Source organism: Astyanax mexicanus, chromosome 9, assembly GCF_023375975.1.
Source record: "Astyanax mexicanus isolate ESR-SI-001 chromosome 9, AstMex3_surface, whole genome shotgun sequence".
In the NCBI taxonomy this organism is placed as follows: domain Eukaryota; kingdom Metazoa; phylum Chordata; class Actinopteri; order Characiformes; family Acestrorhamphidae; genus Astyanax; species Astyanax mexicanus.
The window spans coordinates 10,879,103-10,899,765 of record NC_064416.1 but is presented as its reverse complement, the minus strand read 5'-3'; the positions used below and the strand labels follow the sequence as shown (position 1 = coordinate 10,899,765).

The 20,663-nt window shown below is 36.5% G+C and overlaps 1 protein-coding gene across 3 annotated transcripts in view; it reads right to left on the bottom strand.

Annotated features, from left to right (window-relative positions):
- The window catches only part of kiaa1549lb (KIAA1549-like b), a 113,835-nt gene that overhangs the window by 25,836 nt on the left and 67,336 nt on the right, over positions 1-20,663 (bottom strand). For all 3 annotated transcript variants that reach the window (XM_022679495.2, XM_049483529.1, XM_022679497.2), the window contains exons 10-14: positions 17,117-17,288; positions 12,604-12,767; positions 12,372-12,407; positions 7,073-7,263; positions 1,361-1,491 (exon numbers count right to left, since the gene is read on the bottom strand). In XM_022679495.2, coding sequence (XP_022535216.2) covers positions 1,361-1,491; positions 7,073-7,263; positions 12,372-12,407; positions 12,604-12,767; positions 17,117-17,288 — 694 coding nt within the window. The remainder of the gene's footprint in view (positions 1-1,360; positions 1,492-7,072; positions 7,264-12,371; positions 12,408-12,603; positions 12,768-17,116; positions 17,289-20,663) is intronic.

The window sequence follows — 20,663 nt, the reverse complement described above, 5'->3', positions numbered from 1 at the left end:
ATCAGAGTCTGGAGGAAGAGTGGAGAGACACACAGTCCAAACTGCTTGAGGTCTAGTGTGAAGTTTCCAACAATCAGTGATGATTTTATGGAGAGACATGTCATCTGCTGGTGTTGATCCACTGTGTTATATCAAGTCAAAGTGCAGTGCAGTGTTTTCATGCTTCCCTCTGCTGACAACGTATGGAGATACAGATTTCATTTTCCAGCAGGATTTGGCACACTGCCCACACTGCTAAAAGTACCAATTGGTCTTATATGATATTCTAATTTTCCAAGACATAGGATTTTGGGTTTTATTCGCTGTGAGCCATAATAATCGTCAATAATAAAAGAAATAAACGCTTAAAATACATCATTCTGAGTTTAATACATCTATATAATATATGAGCTTCACATTTTCAACTGAATTACTGAAATAAAGTAACTTTTCAATGATATTCTATTTTTTTGAGATGCACCTTTAATTAACTCTGAGAAAATCCAGCCAAGATGTGCAAAACTGCTATCTAAGCAAGAGGTGCAAATTTCTGAAGAATCTAAAATATAAAACATATTCTTGTTTTTCTTTTCATAGTTTGGATGACTTTAGTATTAATCTACATTGCAGAGAAAATAAACAAATAAATAAAAAAAGACTGGTACTGTATTACAATCAAATACAGTACAGGCCAAAAGTTTGGACACACCTTCTTATTCAATGCGTTTTCTTTATTTTCATGACTATTTACATTGTAGATTATCACTGAAGGCATCAAAGGCATATGAAGGCATATGAATGAACACATGTGGAGTTTTATGTACTTCACAAAAAATGAGCTGGCCTCCACAGTCACCGGACCTGAACCCAATCCAGATGGTTTGGGGTGAGCTGGAGCACAGAGTGAAGAAGGCAAAGGGGCAGCAAGTGCTAAAAAACACCTCTGGGAACTCCTTCCTTCAAGACTGTTGGGAAACTTTTCATTTCAGGTGAGCACCTCTTGAAGCTCATTGAGAGAATGGAGAATGTCAAGAGTGTGCAAAGCAGTAATCAGAGCAAAGGGTGGATAGTTTGAAGATACTAGAAAATATAACATGTTTTATAAAACTCCACATGTGTTCATTTATAGTTTTGAAGCCTTCAGTGAGAATCTACAATGTAAATAGTCATGAAAATAAAGAAAACACATTGAAAAGGGAAGGTGTGTCCTAACTTATGGCCTGTAATGTATAGGTCAGATAAATATCGGAAATGTGGCAAAATCACTAATTAAAATCCTAATTAAAGAACCCCCTCTAAACAGTAGAGACCCCCCACACTGCAGACAGGGGGCAGCACTGAGGGGAGGGGTTGAGGGTGCGTGTGAGGTGATGTCTCTCACCGCTTCGGCTCCTGCTCTCCTCCTTTGTGAGTTTCTGCTGTGCTGTCACTTTCTGCGGCGCCGAGCCTCGGCCCAGAACGGCCTTCGCTGATTCGCTGCTGATGACGGAACCGTCCTCGCTCGGCAACCTGCTGCGAGTAACCATAGCAACAAGGAGCAGCAGTAAGTCAGGGTCCATGTGCGAGGCGGCGAGGATTGTTATGTCACACACACACACACACACACACACACTCACTCTTTGTCTACTCCCTCTCTGTGTCTTGCACCTGGGTGCAGGATCTGCTGCAGTGTCAATAACTACACAGCCCTCACACTCCTTTTTCTGGAAGCTCAGAACAGTAAAAACTCCCGAACTGAACCCACATCGGCTAAATATGCCACAGAAATCACGCTGGCATTCTCCCAGACTTCATTTGCTACAGTAGAGCCGAGTGTGGGCTAAAGAAGCTAAAATTAAACCAGCTTTAAAGAGTAAAACATTTCAGATTTCAGAGCTAAACCAGTGGAGGAAATCGTTATGTGAACAGTCCATAAGCTAGGGTTGCGCGATATATTGTTTAAGCATCGTCATCAATGTGTGCATGCACGATAATCAAATTGCAGAACAAGCAATGTCACTTAAGGCAATTAAACCAAACAGGTCATGTTGCAATGATTTGATTTTGATTCTTGACACAAGAAGTAGATACACAGCGCTGTCTCTGTGTCTGTGTAAGAGACAGGCTGCTGCTGCCTAAGAAGCATAAAGGTAGGGTGGTAAACACGAGGTAACCTCACGGCCTCCATCCACATTACGCTTGTAATGTAAACGCACATGTCGAAAGCTGTGCACCTCAGTCCAGCAAAGTTTTGCAGTGCAGATATTTCTAGTTACAGCTGAATTCACATGTTTAATTCCAGAAAAACGCTCTTATTTACATTTTAAAAAGCCATTTAAATGCCTGATTAAAGGGATGATTACTGTTATTTTGCTCTTTTCCTTAGGTTTTGAGTTGAGCTCCGCGCTGACTCAGATCTTGATGGATATCGTTGAAAAAAAAAACATTTGCAATGTAATTTTTTTCCCAAAATCCCTACCATACACTGTCATTCAAAATGGTGGAGTGGAGTGACTGTCTAAGTGCTGGTTCTGTCAATAGAAGATTAAACATTTGTTCCACAGTGATGCCACAGCCATACTTCAGTGTCCAGGAGTCCAAGAAAGCATAACTGACCCTCTTGGAAGGTAGGATGGCCCTTTCACCAAGACCCCCCCCCCCCCGGGGCCCCCATACAGCCCTAGACAACATGCCCATGTAGAACATGGGAGATGATAGCCAACATGGGTACCTGTTAGATAATTTAACTGAATTAACAATTAGCATTCTCTTCCATAGGTATCGAGTGGTGCTGCAGTGGTGTTGCTAGCCTTTACCCTTTTTTACCCTGGTCGCAGCTTGGTATTGACAAATTATTTGACATTTTAATAGCTCTTTGCATGTTTAAATACAATATCAATTTAAATAACATAAAAATACACATGAAAAGGCCTTTACGATGTGCATTCCATATGTAAATGATATTACTACATAACTGATGCACTGCAATTAACTATTTTCACTAAAATCTGATCAAATCTGGTCTTATATAATGATTTATAGACATTAATTTAACTATTAAGTTAACTGTCAATGCTATTGAGTCTTTTCTGTTATTTTAGAATTCTTTACATTATTTTAGTTCAACAACAGAATTAATACACTTATAAAATACCCTATCCATCACTCACACAGACTGCTCTCACTGATGCTGTCTGGCAGAAGATATTAGAGCATCCCAGCCTCCACTACCAGGCTCTGCAACAGCTTCTTCCACCAGGCAGTCAGACTCCTAAACCCCCCACATCTCCTCACTTACACACATTACATAAATACAGATGCATTCACCATTTGTGTTGGACACGGTTGGCAGCAGTGAGAGTTAGGGGCCTTACTCAGGGCAGTTACCCAGGTAATGAACCCACAACTATCACCCATAACCCAGTGCTCTAACTGAGCACTGAGCCGCCACTGCCTGTTAATATATCTGCATCATTTTATACATTTATTAATAAACAAGTTATTGTTATATAACTAAAATACTGTATGAAATCCAAACATTTAAACAGCAGTGCATAATAACTGTCATGCGTTTTCTATTAGCAGCACATTCTCTAGGTATTCTCTAGGCATTTATTGTTCTCATTAGCATATTCATGGCCTTATCTCTTGGAGGAGGCTCGGTCGACACGTACAGATACTTCTCACTTCACTGGACCAGACAAACTACTTTCAAACAGCGCACTGAACTGAACAATAAACCACTCTGACTCTCAAAGCCGTTTAGAGTGTGTGATGTGAGTAAGAGTAATAAAGTCTAATTTACTCCAGCGTGGTGTTAAAAGCTGTCGAAGTGTGAAATTTAGAAGGCATTTGTTTAAACGTTAATGAAACTTAATTCACTGCTTCTGTGACCTTCAAGGCCACTGTTATAGTACTGAATATGTAAAACTATGCAGACACCCATTTATTTAGAGAATTTAGTGACTTCAAGATGCTGATAAAATACACTACCTGGCCAAAAAAAAAAAAAAAAAGGTCACACTCTAATATATTGTTGGACCGTCTTTGGCTTTGATTGCTGCACACATTCACTGTGGCATTGTTTCAATAAGCTTCTGCAATGTTACAAGATTTATTTCTCCAAGATCTTGCAGCAATAATGATGGTAGAGTCTGACCACTGCACAAAGCCTTCTCCGAGAACATCAGATTATATGGTGCGCTCTCAATGAATGTCTATTTTCTGGTGTAATTTTATACATAGGGTGTACTCAGGGGAGGATTTGGAAGTTCTGGGGCCCCAAGCAATGTTTTTTCCCGGGGGCCCTGATCAAATGGATTCTTTTGTATAGCAAAATGCAATATTGACAACCTAGCTGTCTCAGGTACCTCATCCTCGTCAGATGTTTAATTTCTTGCTGCTGCAAAAAAATTGGTGAGCTTTGTCAAGCTTTCTGTGCTGGACTTCCTTTCCTTAATTTTCTTTCTTTTCTGGGCACTGCTGGGATAAGACCGTTTCATGGTTGTGCCGAAGATACCTTAGTCTACCTCGCCTAGCTTAACTTGCGTGTACAGTGTCTCTGCAGTGTCAAACAAAAAATAAATAATGCTGGGTTTTTTTGCCAACCTTTTGGCCAGCAGAGGGCCCCCTGATCCCTGGGGCTCCAAGCAATTGCGTGGTTTGCGTGGTGGTAAAATCCACCCCTGGGTGCACTGGATTATAAGGTGCATTATGCGACGCTAACAAGGAAACGGGGTGTTGTTATGTTTCCCTTCTAATTCAACAGGTCTCGTCACTGGGGGCATAAATTCAGTTAATCTAAGTTCAGTTAATCTAGGCTAATCTAAGTAAACAAAACTGTAATTCATTTAAAAATATATATATATATATAATGTCAAACAAGCACTGGGTGTTACTGGATCTGGATCTACACAGATTTCTCTCCTGAAAACTGTTTATTTTGTGAGTAAAGCACCTAAGTTTATTTAGAGTAAGCTTAGATTTCCAGATTTCTACTAAGACTGGGTGCAGCAGCATTAAAATTAGCATTAGCGGCTAAACACTAGCGCTATGCCACCCAACAACGCTACACTGATGAGCCCTGAGTGTTCCGGTAAGCCAGTGTTATATTAGCTAGCGAATCATCCTACGTAGCTTGTTTTAACACGGTAAACATGCAGGATAGAGTCTGATAATACTCACCTCTGAATGGTAAAAGAGCTAGCGCTTAGCACGGTTAGTGGCTAATGCTAATACTGCTCAAGCAGTGCTAGCCAGGGTTAGCAGCAGGCTACAGGCCGATAATATGTACCTTTAAACAGCAAAAGAGCTAGTGCTGACTGGAAAAATTCATACATAAGAAAAAATTTAGGATTTTAAATAAATAATAACAATTATTTTGATGCTAAGAGTAACAATGGTTACACATTTCTGCAGATTTACATTACATCACAGATTCTCCTGTTTCTCAGAGAAGACAAAAATAAGCAGCGCTGCAGAGGCATGTGAAGGACATTGATTTACATGCTGCTCATTTAAGGAACACTTGTAAGTGTTTTATGTATTTCCTCCCTGCTGGGTTATTATGCAACAGATACACCAGACACACAAAGCCAGTGAGAGAATTACCATATTCATATTTATACTCTGCTGTAATCCGAAACACTTACATGATCCTGTAAATGTGGGTCGAAATGTGGGTGTTATAGCAGTACCTCACACATATACTGTATGTTTATCTTGCTTTCTTGTTTGATTCAGCTACTGAAAAGATAAAGGTGCATTTCTCAGCACACAACACAATAGAAAGGATAATGACATGTTTAGAGTCAGTGGTGCTTTAAAATAAGATAAGATGTTTAATTAGTCTCACAGTGGGGAAATGTACAGTTAGAGCAGCCAGATTTAAGGCCATGTCGGTGTGCCTTTGGTATCTTGAGGGCGCAAAAAATATGCCTTGAGTGTCTTAAAACTCGGAAAAAGCATGCACTAATTCACTTGATAAATCATAGGTGTGTTTTTGGTTGTTACATGAAAATGACTGACTTTTGTCTAGGTTCATTTCAGTCAGTGGAGCACCTGTGTTTTCCACTGCCAAGATGGCAACACACCAACAATTTACCTAAACACACGTCACTTCCAGACCACCACACCCATCAGTGTAGATTTATTACTAAATTCTGATGCTATTTTGACAGTGCGAAGGCGCAAGGCATTAAACATAGATGGGGTGTAAGGTATCTTTAGCGTTATAGCCAGAGATTGGCTTCAAATAAGGCTCATGAGTACTGCCAGCATTGCTGCAAAGGTTGAAGAAGAGTGAGGTCACCCTGCAGTGCTCAGTCAAGCATGGTGGTGGTAGCTTCAGGGTCTGGGGCTACATGAGTGACACCAGCACTGGGACACTGCATTTTATTGTGGGAAACATACATTCTAACAAGTACTGTGACATGATAATAATCCAAAACACACCTCCAGGAAGGTAAAGGTGATAAACTGGTCATGGTATGTCTTCAGACCTAAACAGAATTGAGCACCTGTGGGGCATCCTCAAGTGGAAGGGGGAGGAGAGCAAGGTGTCTAACATCCACCAGCTCCATGATGTTGTCATAGAGGAGTGGAAGAGCTACTGTAGGTCTGGTTACAGCAGTGCTAGATGATAATGTGGATAATAATGGGGGTCACACAAAAACCGTGACACTTTGGGCACCATTTGGCCAGCGATTTAGACATAAGCGGCTGTGTGGAGTTATTTTCAGAAATTCTATACTGCTATAGAAGCTAAACACTGAATGCTCCAAATTATACCCAAATAATATTATTTTTGTTTTATATTTTTGACCCATGAATGTATATAATAAAATATTAGCATACTCACTTTTTTACTGTATAAACTGTATAAAATTTAACTGTATAAACAGTCCCTCACTGACACATGACTGTTAAAAGCTTCTCATTGTAAATATACTCTAAAATGATATAGAGTGAATGGTTAGTGTGAGCCTTTAAGATGCTTTTAGGAAGCCAAAAGCAAAAATAAATAAATACTTGATCAGTAATCAGTAGTGACAGTTTAAAAAAACACAGATAAAAAATATACAATTTAAAATAAACATTCTCTAAATATACTAACCTTTTCCTGGTCTCGCTGGTCAGAGCCTTTTTGGAGCTGGTGCCGTCTGGACGGATGACCTTTTCTAGAGAGAGGGAGGCGTCTCGGATGGGCAGGGGCAGCACCAGCTTCTCCTGGGTGGTTGGTAGAGTCTCCTCGTCTCCACCCTGCTGCCCCAAGTGCTGCTTAGCATAGTCAAACCCCTGAACAGGCTGATAAAGGGAAACACTCAGTGAGATATCAGAAATCTGGGTTTGCATGTCCTCTTATTGGTTTCAGACCATATGAGGTGAGAAAATCACCAATTTATATAGTTGGATTTAATAGAATTAATGTGTAATTAAAAATATACCAATAGTTTCTAAATAAGGACAGTATTGTTTTTCCAAGGAGGACTTTTTTCTTTTATTTCCCTTCACCGACACTTCTCTAGAGCTTGTAAACTGAAACGCTTTGATTGCTTTGTTTATTCATGTTTTTCCTTCATTTCACACAAATTTAACAGAATAATGAAAAATTACAAATGAAAAAAGTCTCGCATCCAACGTCAGTGAAGTGTTTTTTTCTCTGCTGACAACTTTTATGGAGATGTGGATTTCATTTTCCAGCAGGATTTGGCACACTGCCCACACTGCCAACAGGACCAATTGGTCTTATATAATATTCTAACTTTCTGAGACACTGATTTTTGGGTTTTGATTGTCTGTAAGCTATAATCATCAACTATAAAATAAATAAATGCGTAAAATAAATCACTCAGTATGTAATACATCTATATAATATATGAGTTCCACATTTTGAACAGAATTACTGAAATTATGTAACTTTTCAAGATGTACTAGTATATTAAGTTTATAAGAAAAAAAGAAACAGCTAGAAGAAGGTAGGCAGGGGGAATGACTACCCACTGATGGTGAATGAAGAGGGACAGACACATCCAGTTAAAGTATATGTATGAATATATGAATGTAGTTTATTAAAGAAGTCACTCGTGCACTAAGGCTTTTGCTATCAATAGCTGTTACTTGATATATTTAAGCCTTTTATCAGTAAACTGAGCTTTACTCCAGCACCTGTTCCCAATTATAACCAGATTTTAATGTCCTAAACTATATTTCTGCTGGAATTTAAGGGAATATATAATGCAAGTGATCACACCTATCAATAATTACAAAGTCCAAGACTGGATACTGGATTTTCAATGTACATATTTAATGACAGAAATATATGAAATATAATATCTGGCTGTGTTTATGAATAGTTATGAATACTTATAGGTTCAATATAGACACCCAATATACCATTTTAAAGCTTAGAATCTCTGCTTTTCGGGTATCTAGCCTATTTAGCTGTATCTCCTTTCAGAAAATAAACATTTAGGGCAAAATATGCCTTGGTTATGATAATAAGAAATCATAATTTTCATATTTGCATTTTTCGTACGTCCATATTTGAACGAATGCGGTCATGTTATACACCATTCGAACCGCCTGTCCCACTCTGTTAAAGAGACACTGCGGTTTTCTGTTTGTATAGGAGTAGACCACACAAAAACAGCCTTATAATCTAACCAGTAAAAGGCAGCAGTTTATAATTTTATATGATGATTGTAAACACATTATAACAAAATGTAGAGATGCCAAAACACTTCATCCATATAAATAGTTCATTTCATATGTCTGAAAATAAAAAAATAAAATAGAAAATCTGAAAAGCGCCTAAAAATGTTCCTGGTTTTTACCATATTTTGGCCATTACATGTTCAATTGAATAATTAAAGTATCTTAAATGAATTGTGTAAAGGCTTCTAAGTAATATTAATTCATAGAATTGACTCTGAATTATTTAATATTGGAGTGATACGCCTTCAAATGTGAGTATGTTATTTTTAGGTGGAAATTGGTCAAAATAGGCTTGGAGCTTAAGAGGTTAAACTATACATGCTAACAGCTCAGTACAACCTTTTAAATAGCAACATCTGTCGATAGATTGGATAGATAAAGGTTATTTTCACCACTATGATACCAAATGTGAAACACATACATACACACACACACACACACACACACACAATTTGAAAGATTCATGTGTGTCATATGCTGTCATTGACACTCCACTGCTCAGCTGCAGCTCCAGAGTGGAGAAAAATCAATAAGCAATAATTCTTAATGCTCCAAAACCCATAGCAGCTCACACACACACACACACACACACACAGGAGTGTTGCACACCAGGAGTCTCTAGCTGCTCACACTCTGTCTAAGTGAATTGAGCTCCTATGTTTCCTACAAATCCAAATACACACAGATGTCACACGTGATCTAAATCTTCATACGACTGAAAACAAGCCCACCAGATAAGACCCTGTGATTTTAACACACTGAGAGGCACTTCTGTTCACTTTGAAATAAGATTTACGCAGATAAGACTGCTAATAATCAGTGTTTTAGTAGTCAACTCATATAGTGATTATTTTTCGATTAGCCACTTGGTCACATTTTATCAGCTAAAAAGATTTTGCCTATGTTTTATGTATTAACCTAAAAATAACAAACATATATATATATATAGTCTTTCCTAGTTTTTCCTGTCTGTTTATTTTCCCTGTGTCTCTGTCTGAGTGTCCTCACCTGTTTCCCCAGGTGTATTCCATTTCCGTTTCCCTCCTTGTGTATTTATACCTCAGCATTTCCTGTCTTCCTGGTCGGTTATTGTACTTGGTAGAGTTAGTCTGGTTATTCGTTTCCTAGTTTCATAGTTCCCTGTTTTCTGTGTTTCTTTGTTTACTTAGTTCTCTGTTTCTTTGTTTTTTTATTTAAAAAATTCCCTGACAGAGACAGTAAAACAGGCTGGATGTTGTTACTTTCAGGAAATTCTAATATTGATATATTGAAATGTCTTCAATGTAAATATTAACAGAATTGATATATTCCTTTAAATTTGACCATGTATTTAATTTAGTGGTGTCATTTAATTACAAAAAAAAAAAAATATATATATATATATATATATATATATATATATATATATATATATATGTATACATATATATATGTATATGTATAGTAATTCAGTTAAAAACGTGAAACTCTTATATTATATGGATGTATTACACACAGAGTGATCTATTTTAAGCATTTATTTCTTTCATTGTTGATGATTATTATGGCTTGCAGCCAATGAAAACCCAAAAATCAGTATCTCAGAAAATTGGAATATTATATAATATAAGACCACTTGGTACTTTTGGCAGTGTGGGCAGTGTGCCAAATCCTGCTGGAAAATGAAATCCGCATCTTCATAAAAGTTGTCAGCAGAGGAAAGACACCACCATTTACATTTAACCCTTGTGTGGTGTTCGGGTCTGTGGGACCCGTTTTCATTTTTCATCAAATGATACTAAAAATATATTTTCTAACTCAAACTCATTGGCATTGGCTCATTTTTTGTGAAAAACATATATCAAAACACATTTTCGATAAACACACACTGTACATCCACCCCCCCCAAACATTTATATTACATACAGTCTGTTTGGCTAAGGGCTAATAAACTTTGCTTCATTTGTAAATTTGAAACTAAACAAATTTTCTACTCATATCTTGAGTTAAATTCATTTTCTTTTACATTTTATTAAAAAACTAATAAAAAAAGAGTAGCTCTTTTTAAAAGAAATGTAACATAAGAAAGGTAAAGGGAAATATTAACCATGTAAGCTGCTTATATTGCTTGTAATTTAGGTGAAGCAAGCATGTGTAAAGCATTTTAATGTAAAATTGCTTAATTTTGCTGAATTAAGTACAAGTAACAAAGTAAACGAGTAACACAAATATCAACACCACACAAGGGTTAAATCCACCCACACTGATTGCTGTCCACTGTGGGGGATATTTCTAGTAAACTCGTGAAAACTCGTGTCCCATCCATCTGCCACCCACCTTCAGGATTTATACAGTGATAGCTCTCACATTATGATCTAATACTTTCAAGAACTCCACCTGACAGAGAGACTTTTAAATTCAATTTCTGTCAAAATCCCTCCCTAAAACTGAATTAAACTGGACATTTATGATCTCACAGCGAACTGCACTCAGTAAAGCATATCACAGTTAATTCATCTCCTTTATCCCGCTTTAATAAATGTCACTCTGACACGTTTCCTACACTGACGTAATGTTATAGAGCAGCAGCTTCAGAAAGGCAGCAGCAAATTACAGAATTCAGGAGGGGAATTTGGGGTTGAGCTGCACAGAATGATAAATAGGTCAGAGTGAACAGTGGAGGAGAAAACTAAAGCTGCTGTTGCATCAGCTGGAGAATAAAGCACTGTGTTTTCTATTAGATGAAGTGTTAAAAACTAACTAGAGGCTGACGTGAGGAACGGGGGCTTTGTGTGTTTGTGAATCACTTTATTCCTCGTGCTGCTCAGAGCTCTGCAGCCTCTGTAGCACTGCTAGCCTACTTTCACCAAACTCTACTGAGACTATCTGACCTTGTTCCCAATACATACTGCACTTATTTGGGCATACAGGCACGCGAATACACACACACACACACACACACACACACAAACAAGCAACGGTAAGATTTTACAATAAGAGTACATTAACTAACAGTAGTTCTTACACTAATAAAACATTATTAAATGGTTATTTATTTTCTCAACTAATTATTAATTGACACCAGTTAAGATAATATGAATTAAAACTACTAATTTGTAATGTTTAAGAATTGTTTAAATCCTGTTACTAATAAATTAAGACATATTTTGAGAATGTGTTGTAATGACTAATAATGCCTTAACTAGTATCAATTAATAACTGGATATAATTAAAATGAGAGTACTGTTAATATAGATTTATTTTATAATCAGAATTTTCCAGTTTCTCCTTATCCCCTCCTTACTGTGCCTATAATATTCATAACTATTTGTAAAATGTAATTGACCAAACACGTAACAAAAAATAGCCTCTTTCTTCCACATATGTCTTAATCAATTTTGCCATTTTCTTCAGCACTGAACAGATGAAATTGCCTAAAAGTATTTTTATTTAATTACTAATTTAGTAATAAGCTACAAAACTATGATTGACACATATTTATTTAACAAAATGCACCCTCCTTTCCCGAGGGGAAATTCTAGACATCCAGCAGCAGGTATGTATAGTACATGAATGTACCTCAGTAGCGCTACTCAAGTCACATATTTGAGTGAAATTCACATATCACTGGTATTACTATACTTGTCCAGCTCTAGAACGTAGAATTTTAATTTTTGTCAACCATCTTGGAACATAGAAATTAAAAGCTGCATAGCTACCTGATGATAATAACCCACGTCTCTCCGGTATGCAGTCTAAACAAGAGAAAACAGTATGAATCCTGAGTCATTATACATATTCTCTGGCTCACATACTCCCAAAATTCTCCCCTTACCCCTTGTAGTATAACTCAATATAATGGTTTGTTACAAAGTTGATAAAAAGTTCCTACTCTCTATACAACAAAAGTGGATCTTCTATAACATCACTCAAAAAAAAAACAGAGTCTACCTTTACTCGTGGATTCAGGTTGCCAATGGCGTCGGTCTTGAAGTCACTTTTGTTCTTGCGACACAGGACAGCGGTGATGATGATTATGATGATGGTCACGACCCCAATGGGAGCCAAAACAGCAGCGAGGATCCAGAGGTTGTTAGACGGGATCTTCACCACGGCTGCAAAAGAGGAAAATAGTGAATTTATCCCAAACAAGTATTGCATGCTTACAAAGACTAATAGTGTTATTGCTTTCTATGCTTCTTTGTAGGGTTCAAATCACAAAATTACTCATATCAATAACCCAATGGATTGGAAGGTGTTGTGATATCTGTTACAACATAATACATTATTTCCAAGTCTTATAAGTTTACAAACATAAATGTGGCATTACACTAGGGGTGAAACGATTACTTGAGAAGCCTAATTCAAGTTACAAAAATGTAGAAAATTGATTGATTAATTTCCTGTGCCTCGAGAAGTCATTAAATAAATTTAAAAATGCAGAGCACAGAATTTAGAGCAGACATTATTATTATTATGGAGCAGCGCGCTTAGCGTTACGTCACACACGCACAGGAAGCAGGAAGTGGAGGAGGCGGAGGTTTTTAGATTGGTGGAGCGGTGAGCAGGTAAATTTTACTTATAACAAATCAATGAGATTAACATTAATGTACCTTGATAACATAATGACAATGCTGTTATTAATATTAATAATATTACTAATATTGTATATTTATATTAGAAATACATATTATTATATTAGAAATACACGGCCATGAACTTACTGTTTTATGTAATTTAGTCTTAGTTATGTCAATGAATTAGATCTAAGTAGTGTAAAATTTAAATAAACAACAACAATGTCACAATTATTCCACAGGTCCTGATGTATTTCCAAAAACATCCTGTCCTCTCTGCTGTAGAGAAGCTAAAATGCACAACATAAGCCAATGTTTATGCCTTTATTTTTGATTAATGTCTTATATTTAATACTTACAAGAAATTCTAAATTATAATAATTTCACTTAATTTATGACATTATTAATTATTAAATTATTACTTGCGGTATTTATGTCTATTTTGTGTTTTATTTATTTCTATTTATGTTTGGAATGTGGAAATGTATGTGTATTTAAAAATTAAACTAATTGGTCATTTGTTATTAAGTGACATTTCTTGTTTTCTCCAGTGTATTTTTAATTGCTTTTTAGGCAAGCAAATATGTTTTGTCTGATTATTCGTTTAATCGAAACAATTTTTTAGTGGAGTACTCGATTACTAAAATAATCGATAGCTGCAGCCCTACATTACACTCACACGTTTTTCATAATTTCATAATAAAGACAACCAACGAATCTGTGCTTGGAGTTCAACAGTTTATTGTCATGTATCACAGGTCCAGAACACCTGGAGAACGCCCTATTTTAGCAATCTATAGACGAGCCGTCAACTGTGCACTGCACAGCATGATTTTAGCTGTTTCAGGTTGTCTTTGTTATCATAACAACGGGAAAAGTATCCCTTGGGTGTGTTTTGGGCATAACATGATAAACCAATTAGCAAGATACGCAAGAAATTTACGTGAAGGCAGGCTGAAGGTGTGAAATAGACTGGTAACGGGGTGTAAGATAGCAATGATCATTGCAACTTGTAAGATAGAACTCCTGGTGTCATGGTGTGGGGTGTAATTTTGTACAAAGGTTTTCTGCGGTCTTTATTCCATGCACTTTGACAGTCTAACGTTATGTTACTGAGGTTGTGCAACTTTTCTAAAAACACACACACACGTGATATTTCAACAGGATAATGGTCGTACACATACTGCTGCAATCTCAAAAGCTTGAAGATACAATACTGCAAATCTGCCAATCACCAAGCCAATCCCTAAAAAATGAAAATGTGTGGGATGCTATTGGATGCGCTATTAACACTTCACCCAACTGAAAAATCAAGGTGAATGGCATGGATTACAACAGCACACCATTAGGAACCTCTACAGTTTTATGGGATGTTGCGTTACACATGGATTACATGTTAGTGTTGCATCCTGAGAATTCGTTTTGAGTGCATTTTTTTAACTAACTAACAACTACACTGCCTAGCTAAAATATGTCACCATCAACAAAAAAAATCAATCAATCAATCAACCTTTATTTTCACTCGGGAAAAACATTGAGGGTAACCCTCATTTACAATGTTGCCGAGCATTTATAACATCAAAGGGATTGAACACATTTAATAATAATTTAGAAATAATAAGAAATAAAATAGTAAAAAAAAAATAAAGTACTAATTTTAAATCAATATTTAATAAAAATATATATGTAAAAAAGGTCACAAACTCTAATAAAAATCCATTGATGGAATAACCTGGTCTATATTCAGTATATTCAGGTACATACTGTTGCTGAACCTAGACCTGCAGACCAACTGCAGTATCAAGCCCACATCATTTACTTTTTTTGCCAGGCAGTGTATAAAAAAAAATTACATTTTTAGGACAAATATAATCCAGCACCATATGAATATGTGAAATTAAAGAGGTGGAACTCTGCTGTTCAGCTTTAGTGGAGCCTAAATGCAGCTCACACAGTTACCTAACATCACCTGCAGGCGATGTATGACTGATTTATGTTCTTATTAATCACACGCTGTGACTCATTTGAGTAAATTTGCATAAATTTGTGTTTATGCATGGCGAGGTACGCCTATATAACCCTGTGCTTTGAGTCCGGGGTGCGCGCTTGTGCATTCACTGCAGGTAGGGCCTTGCATCTGCACGCATCGGTGTGTGTTCTGTGTCGCCTGAAGCTAAGTAGATGTGAGATAATGGTGAAGTGTGATTGTTTCAGTGTGCTCCTCTCTGCTGGAAGTGTTCCTCCGTATTCACAAGAGATTTATCTCCGCTCATCTCTTTCTGGCTGAGGCTCAGCATCATCCCGTGCCTCCTGTGGAGAGCTGAAGGGGTGTCTTCAGCCCCCAGACTCTCTGAGGATGAGCGTGTGTCTGTGGTGCTCCATTAAAACCCTGTTTAGTTACATGTAGGATTTGGGATTAGTGTAGAAACACTATTTAACAGGCGCGGGTTGGCAGCTCTTTGTCTGTCACTAGAAAAAATTCTGTTCACACTGATCTAACACTGTGTTTCTAAATCCTGAAGTGTGAGGAAAAAAAATAATAATGGCCATAATATTATGACCACCTCATTATCATCACCCTTTTTCTTATAGCTCCACTTACTGTAGTGCTGTATCTGTTTTTTTTTTTTTTAATGAATTCTTTAGTACTATCCTTCTTTCACCCTCCTTTCACCAGGAGAGACCACCACAGAGCAGACCTGTATTATTTGGGAGGTGGGTCATTATTCTCAGCCCTGCATTGACACTGATTTACACGGTGGTGGCGTGTTAAGACAGATACAGCAGTGCTGCTGGAGATTTTAAACACCTCAGTGTCTCTGCTGGACTGAGACTAGACCACCATCCAGAAAAATGACACTCCTTCTAATGAAACTTTTTAGCTACTTTTACTAGATTACATTCATAGCTGGCAGAATTCTTATTGGATATTCTAAATATTTGAGGATATTTGAGGAATAAGATATATCGATATTTGGAAGCTCTGGAGAAAAATAAGAGACTTAAAAATTATGAGTTTCTTTGATTTGACCAAACTGAAAACCTCTGGAATATAATCTAGAGGAAGATGGATGATCACAAGCCATCACACCAAGCTAAATTGCTTACATTTTTGCACCAGGAGTGTCATAAAGATATCCAAAAGCAGTGTGTAAGACTGGTGGAGGAGAACATGTCAAGATGCATGAAAAGTGTGATTAAAAAACAGGGTTATTCCACAAAATACTGATTTCTGAACTCTTAAAACTTTTTGAATATGAACTTGTTTTCTTTGCATTATTTGAAGTCTGAAAGCTCTGCATCTTTTTTTTTGTTATTTCAGCCATTTTTCTCATTTTCTGAAAATAACTGCTCTAAATGACAATATTTTTATTTGGAATTTGGAAGAAATGTCGTCCATTGTTTATAGAATAAAACAACAATGTTAATTTTACTCAAACATAAACCTATAAATAGCAGGAAAAAATCAGAGAACCTGATTCAGAAACTGAAGTGTTTTTTTTTCCCAGAGCTGTATGTGTGAATAAAATATTATGATATTTTGGGAGGATATGTGAAAGATTCTGGAGATATTTGAGGATGAGCATATGAAAACACTAGGAACTGATGGTCAGTGATGGTTTGGAGAGTGTTTAATTGGCTGTGAGCCATAATCATCAACCATAAAATAAATAAATGCTTAAAATAGATCACTCTGTGTTTAATTCATCTATATAATATATTAGTTTCACATTTTGAACTGAATAACTGAAATAAAGTAACTTTTTTAATGATATATAAATATTTTTTGTTTATGCACCTATAGTGTATTATAGGCTAGATTAAGATTAGCGTACAGTTCTTCCTGTCGTATAAAAAATAACTCACAGAAAGAGAGAAACACTTACGTTCAGCTTGTAGCTGCACAAAGTATCCCAGTGTGAGGGCCATGGTCTGAGAGTCCACTGTGTTGAGGATTTTAGCAGCGGATGTTCCAGGGAGCGGTGTGCCGTTTAGCTGGACATAGTAGGTCAGTTCAGCAGGGTTCTTCAGTCCACTCACTCGCCTCATAGCAACCATCTGAGCTCAACCAGACAGAGAACAGAGCAGAGGAGAGATCTTATTTAGATCTCATTTAGAAAATGCTTAAATATAAATATATTAAGGCATTGTTGGATGTTTTAGGATGATTCTGGAGGTCTGGACATTAGAAGATGAAGAAGCTTGGTGTAATTTTTAGAATGAAAATGAAGGATAAAGGTCTGATGATATTTGAGACTGAAGACATTTGACTGCCATTTGACTATGAAAATATGGCATTTTAGAAAGAAAATAAGAGATTTGGGGGATGTTTAATGATTAAAATATGAGGATGTTTTGGAGATGTTTGTGGAGGAAAATATGAAGAACCTTAGGAATTATGTATAGATAAAAAATAAAGATTTCCTGGAGACAATTGAGGATGAGCATATGAAGATATTTAGGGGAAAACATGATATGAACAAGAAATTAAGATAATGAGTTACAGTATTTGGGAGATATTTTTGAGGATATGAAGATGCTGTGGGGGTATTTATGGATAAGGAGGTGTTTGAAAATGAGGATATGATCAAATAATTATATTTTAGGAAATATATAAGGATAACATTTGAAGATATTTATGGATAAAGATATGAAGATATTTAATTTAGAAGACATATTTGAGAAGAAATATAAGAACACATTTAGGGGATATTTGTGGATATTTCAGCAAAAAGATATAGTGATATTTGGAAAATATTTGATGATAAAGATAAGATGATATTTACAGGATATTTAAGAGAGAAGATATAGGGATATTTGGAAGAGTTTTAAGTATAAAAATATGAAGATGTTTAGTGGAAATGTGAGAAAGAATATATAGTGATATTTTGAAGATATTTGAGGATAAATATAAAGATTTAGTGGATGAGGATTTTGAGGATATTTGAGAAAGAAGATATAGTGATATATGAAAGATATTTGAGTATATAAATATGACAGATATGAAGATACAGTGGGGAGAACAAGTATTTGATACACTGCTGATTTTTCAGGTTTTTCCAATTGCAAAGCATGTGGAAGACTGTAATTTTTATCATAGGTACTCTTCAACTGTGAGTGATGGAATCTAAAACAAAAATCCAGAAAATACATTGTATGATTTTTAAATAATTAATTTCCATTTGATTGTAGGAAATAAGTATTTGATCATCTATCAACCAGTAAGAATTTTGGCTCTCGCAGACATGTTACTTCTTCTTTAAGAAGCCCTCCTGTTCTCCACTCATTACCTGTATTAACTGCACCTGTTTGAACTCGTTACCTGTATAAAAGACACCTGTCCACACACTCAATCAGTCAGACTCCAGCATCTCCACAATGCCCAAGACCAGAGAGCTGTGTAAGGACATCAGGGATAAAATTGTAGACCTGCACAAGGCTGGGATGGGCTACAGGACAATAGGCAAGCAGCTTGGTGAGAAGGCAACAACTGTTGGTGCAATTATTAAAAAATGGAAGAAATGCAAAATAACGGATAATCTCCCTCGGTCTGGGGCGCCATGCAAGATCTCACCTCGTGGAGCATCAATGATCTTGAGGAAGGTGAGGACTGAGCCCAGAATTACACAGCAGGACCTGGTCAATGACCTGAATAGAGCTGGGACCACAGTCTCAAAGAAAACAATCAGTAACACTCTACGCCGTCAAGGATTAAAATCCTGCAGTGCACGCAAGGTGCCCTTCCTCAAGCCAACGCATGTCAAAGCCCGTCTGAAGTTTGCAAATGACCATCTGAATGATCCAGAGGAGGAATGGGAGAAGGTCATGTGGTCTGATGAGACAAAAATAGAACTTTTTGGTTTAAACTCCACTCGTCATGTTTGGAGGAAGAAGAATGATGAGTACAAGCCCAAGAACACCATCCCAACTGTGAAGCATGGCGGTGGAAACATCATTCTTTGGGGATGCTTTTCTGCAAAGGGGACAGGACGACTGCACCGTATTGTGGGAAGGATGGATGGGGCCATGTATCGTGAGATTTTGGCCAACAACCTCCTTCCCTCAGTAAGAGCACTGAAGATGGGTCGTGGCTGGGTCTTCCAGCATGATAACGACCCAAAACACACAGCCAGGGCAACTAAAGAGTGGCTCCGTAGGAAACATCTTAAGGTCCTGGAGTGGCCTAGCCAGTCTCCAGACCTGAATCCAATAGAAAATCTTTGGAGGGAGCTTAAAGTCCGTGTGGCCCAGCGACAGCCACGAAACCTGAAGGCTCTGGAGGAGATCTGTATGGAGGAGTGGGCCAAAATCCCTGCTGCAGTGTGTGCAAACCTTGTCAAGAACTACAGGAAACATCTCATCTCTGTAATTGCAAACAAAGGTTTCTGTACCAAATATTAAGTTTCTTTTTCTGGTGTATCAAATTCTTATTTCCCACAATAAAATGGAAATGAATTATTTAAAAATCATACAATGTATTGTTCTGGATTTTTGTTTTAGATTCCATCACTCACAGTTGAAGAGTACCTATGATAACAATGACAGTCTTCCACACGCTTTGCAAGTGGGAAAACCTGAAAAATCAGCAGTGTATCAAATACTTGTTCTCCCCACTGTATTTCAAAATATTTGAAATAGTGATATATGGATATTATTTGAGGATAAAGATAAGAATATATTTAGAGGATATTTGAGGGTATTTGAAAAAGAAGATAAATGAATATTTGGAAGATTTTTAAATATAAAAATATGAAGACATTTAGTGGATATTTGAGAAAAAAGATTTTGCAATATTCGGAAGATATTTGAGTGTACAAATATGAAGAAATTTAGTGGATATTTGAGAAAATTTGAGAAAAAAGATATAGTGATAATTGAAAGATATTTGAGGACAAAGACAAGAAAAATTAATGGATATTTGACAAGGAAGATATAGTGATATTCGGAAGATATTTGAATATAAAACAAAGACATTTAGTGGATATTTAATGATATTTAAGAAAGAAGATACAGTGCTATTTGGAAGATATTTGAGGATAAAGACAAAGTATTAAGTGGATATTTGGGGATCCTTGACAAAGAGGATATAGTGATATTTGGAAGATATTTGATTATAGAAATATTAAGACATTTGAGAATATTTGAGAAAGAAGATATAGTAATATGTGGAAGCTATTTGAGGATAAATATATGAAGGTGTTTAGTGAATATTTGAGGATATTTCAGCATGAAGATATAGTGATATTCGACAGATATTTGAGGATAAAGAAAATAAGATATTTAGGGGATATTTAAGGATATTTGGAAAGAAAATAAAATGATATTTGGAAGATATTTGTGGATACATTCAAGAAAACATTTAGGGGATATTTCAGGATATTTCAGGAAGAAGATATTTATGAAAAAATATGAAAATATGAAGACATTTAGTGG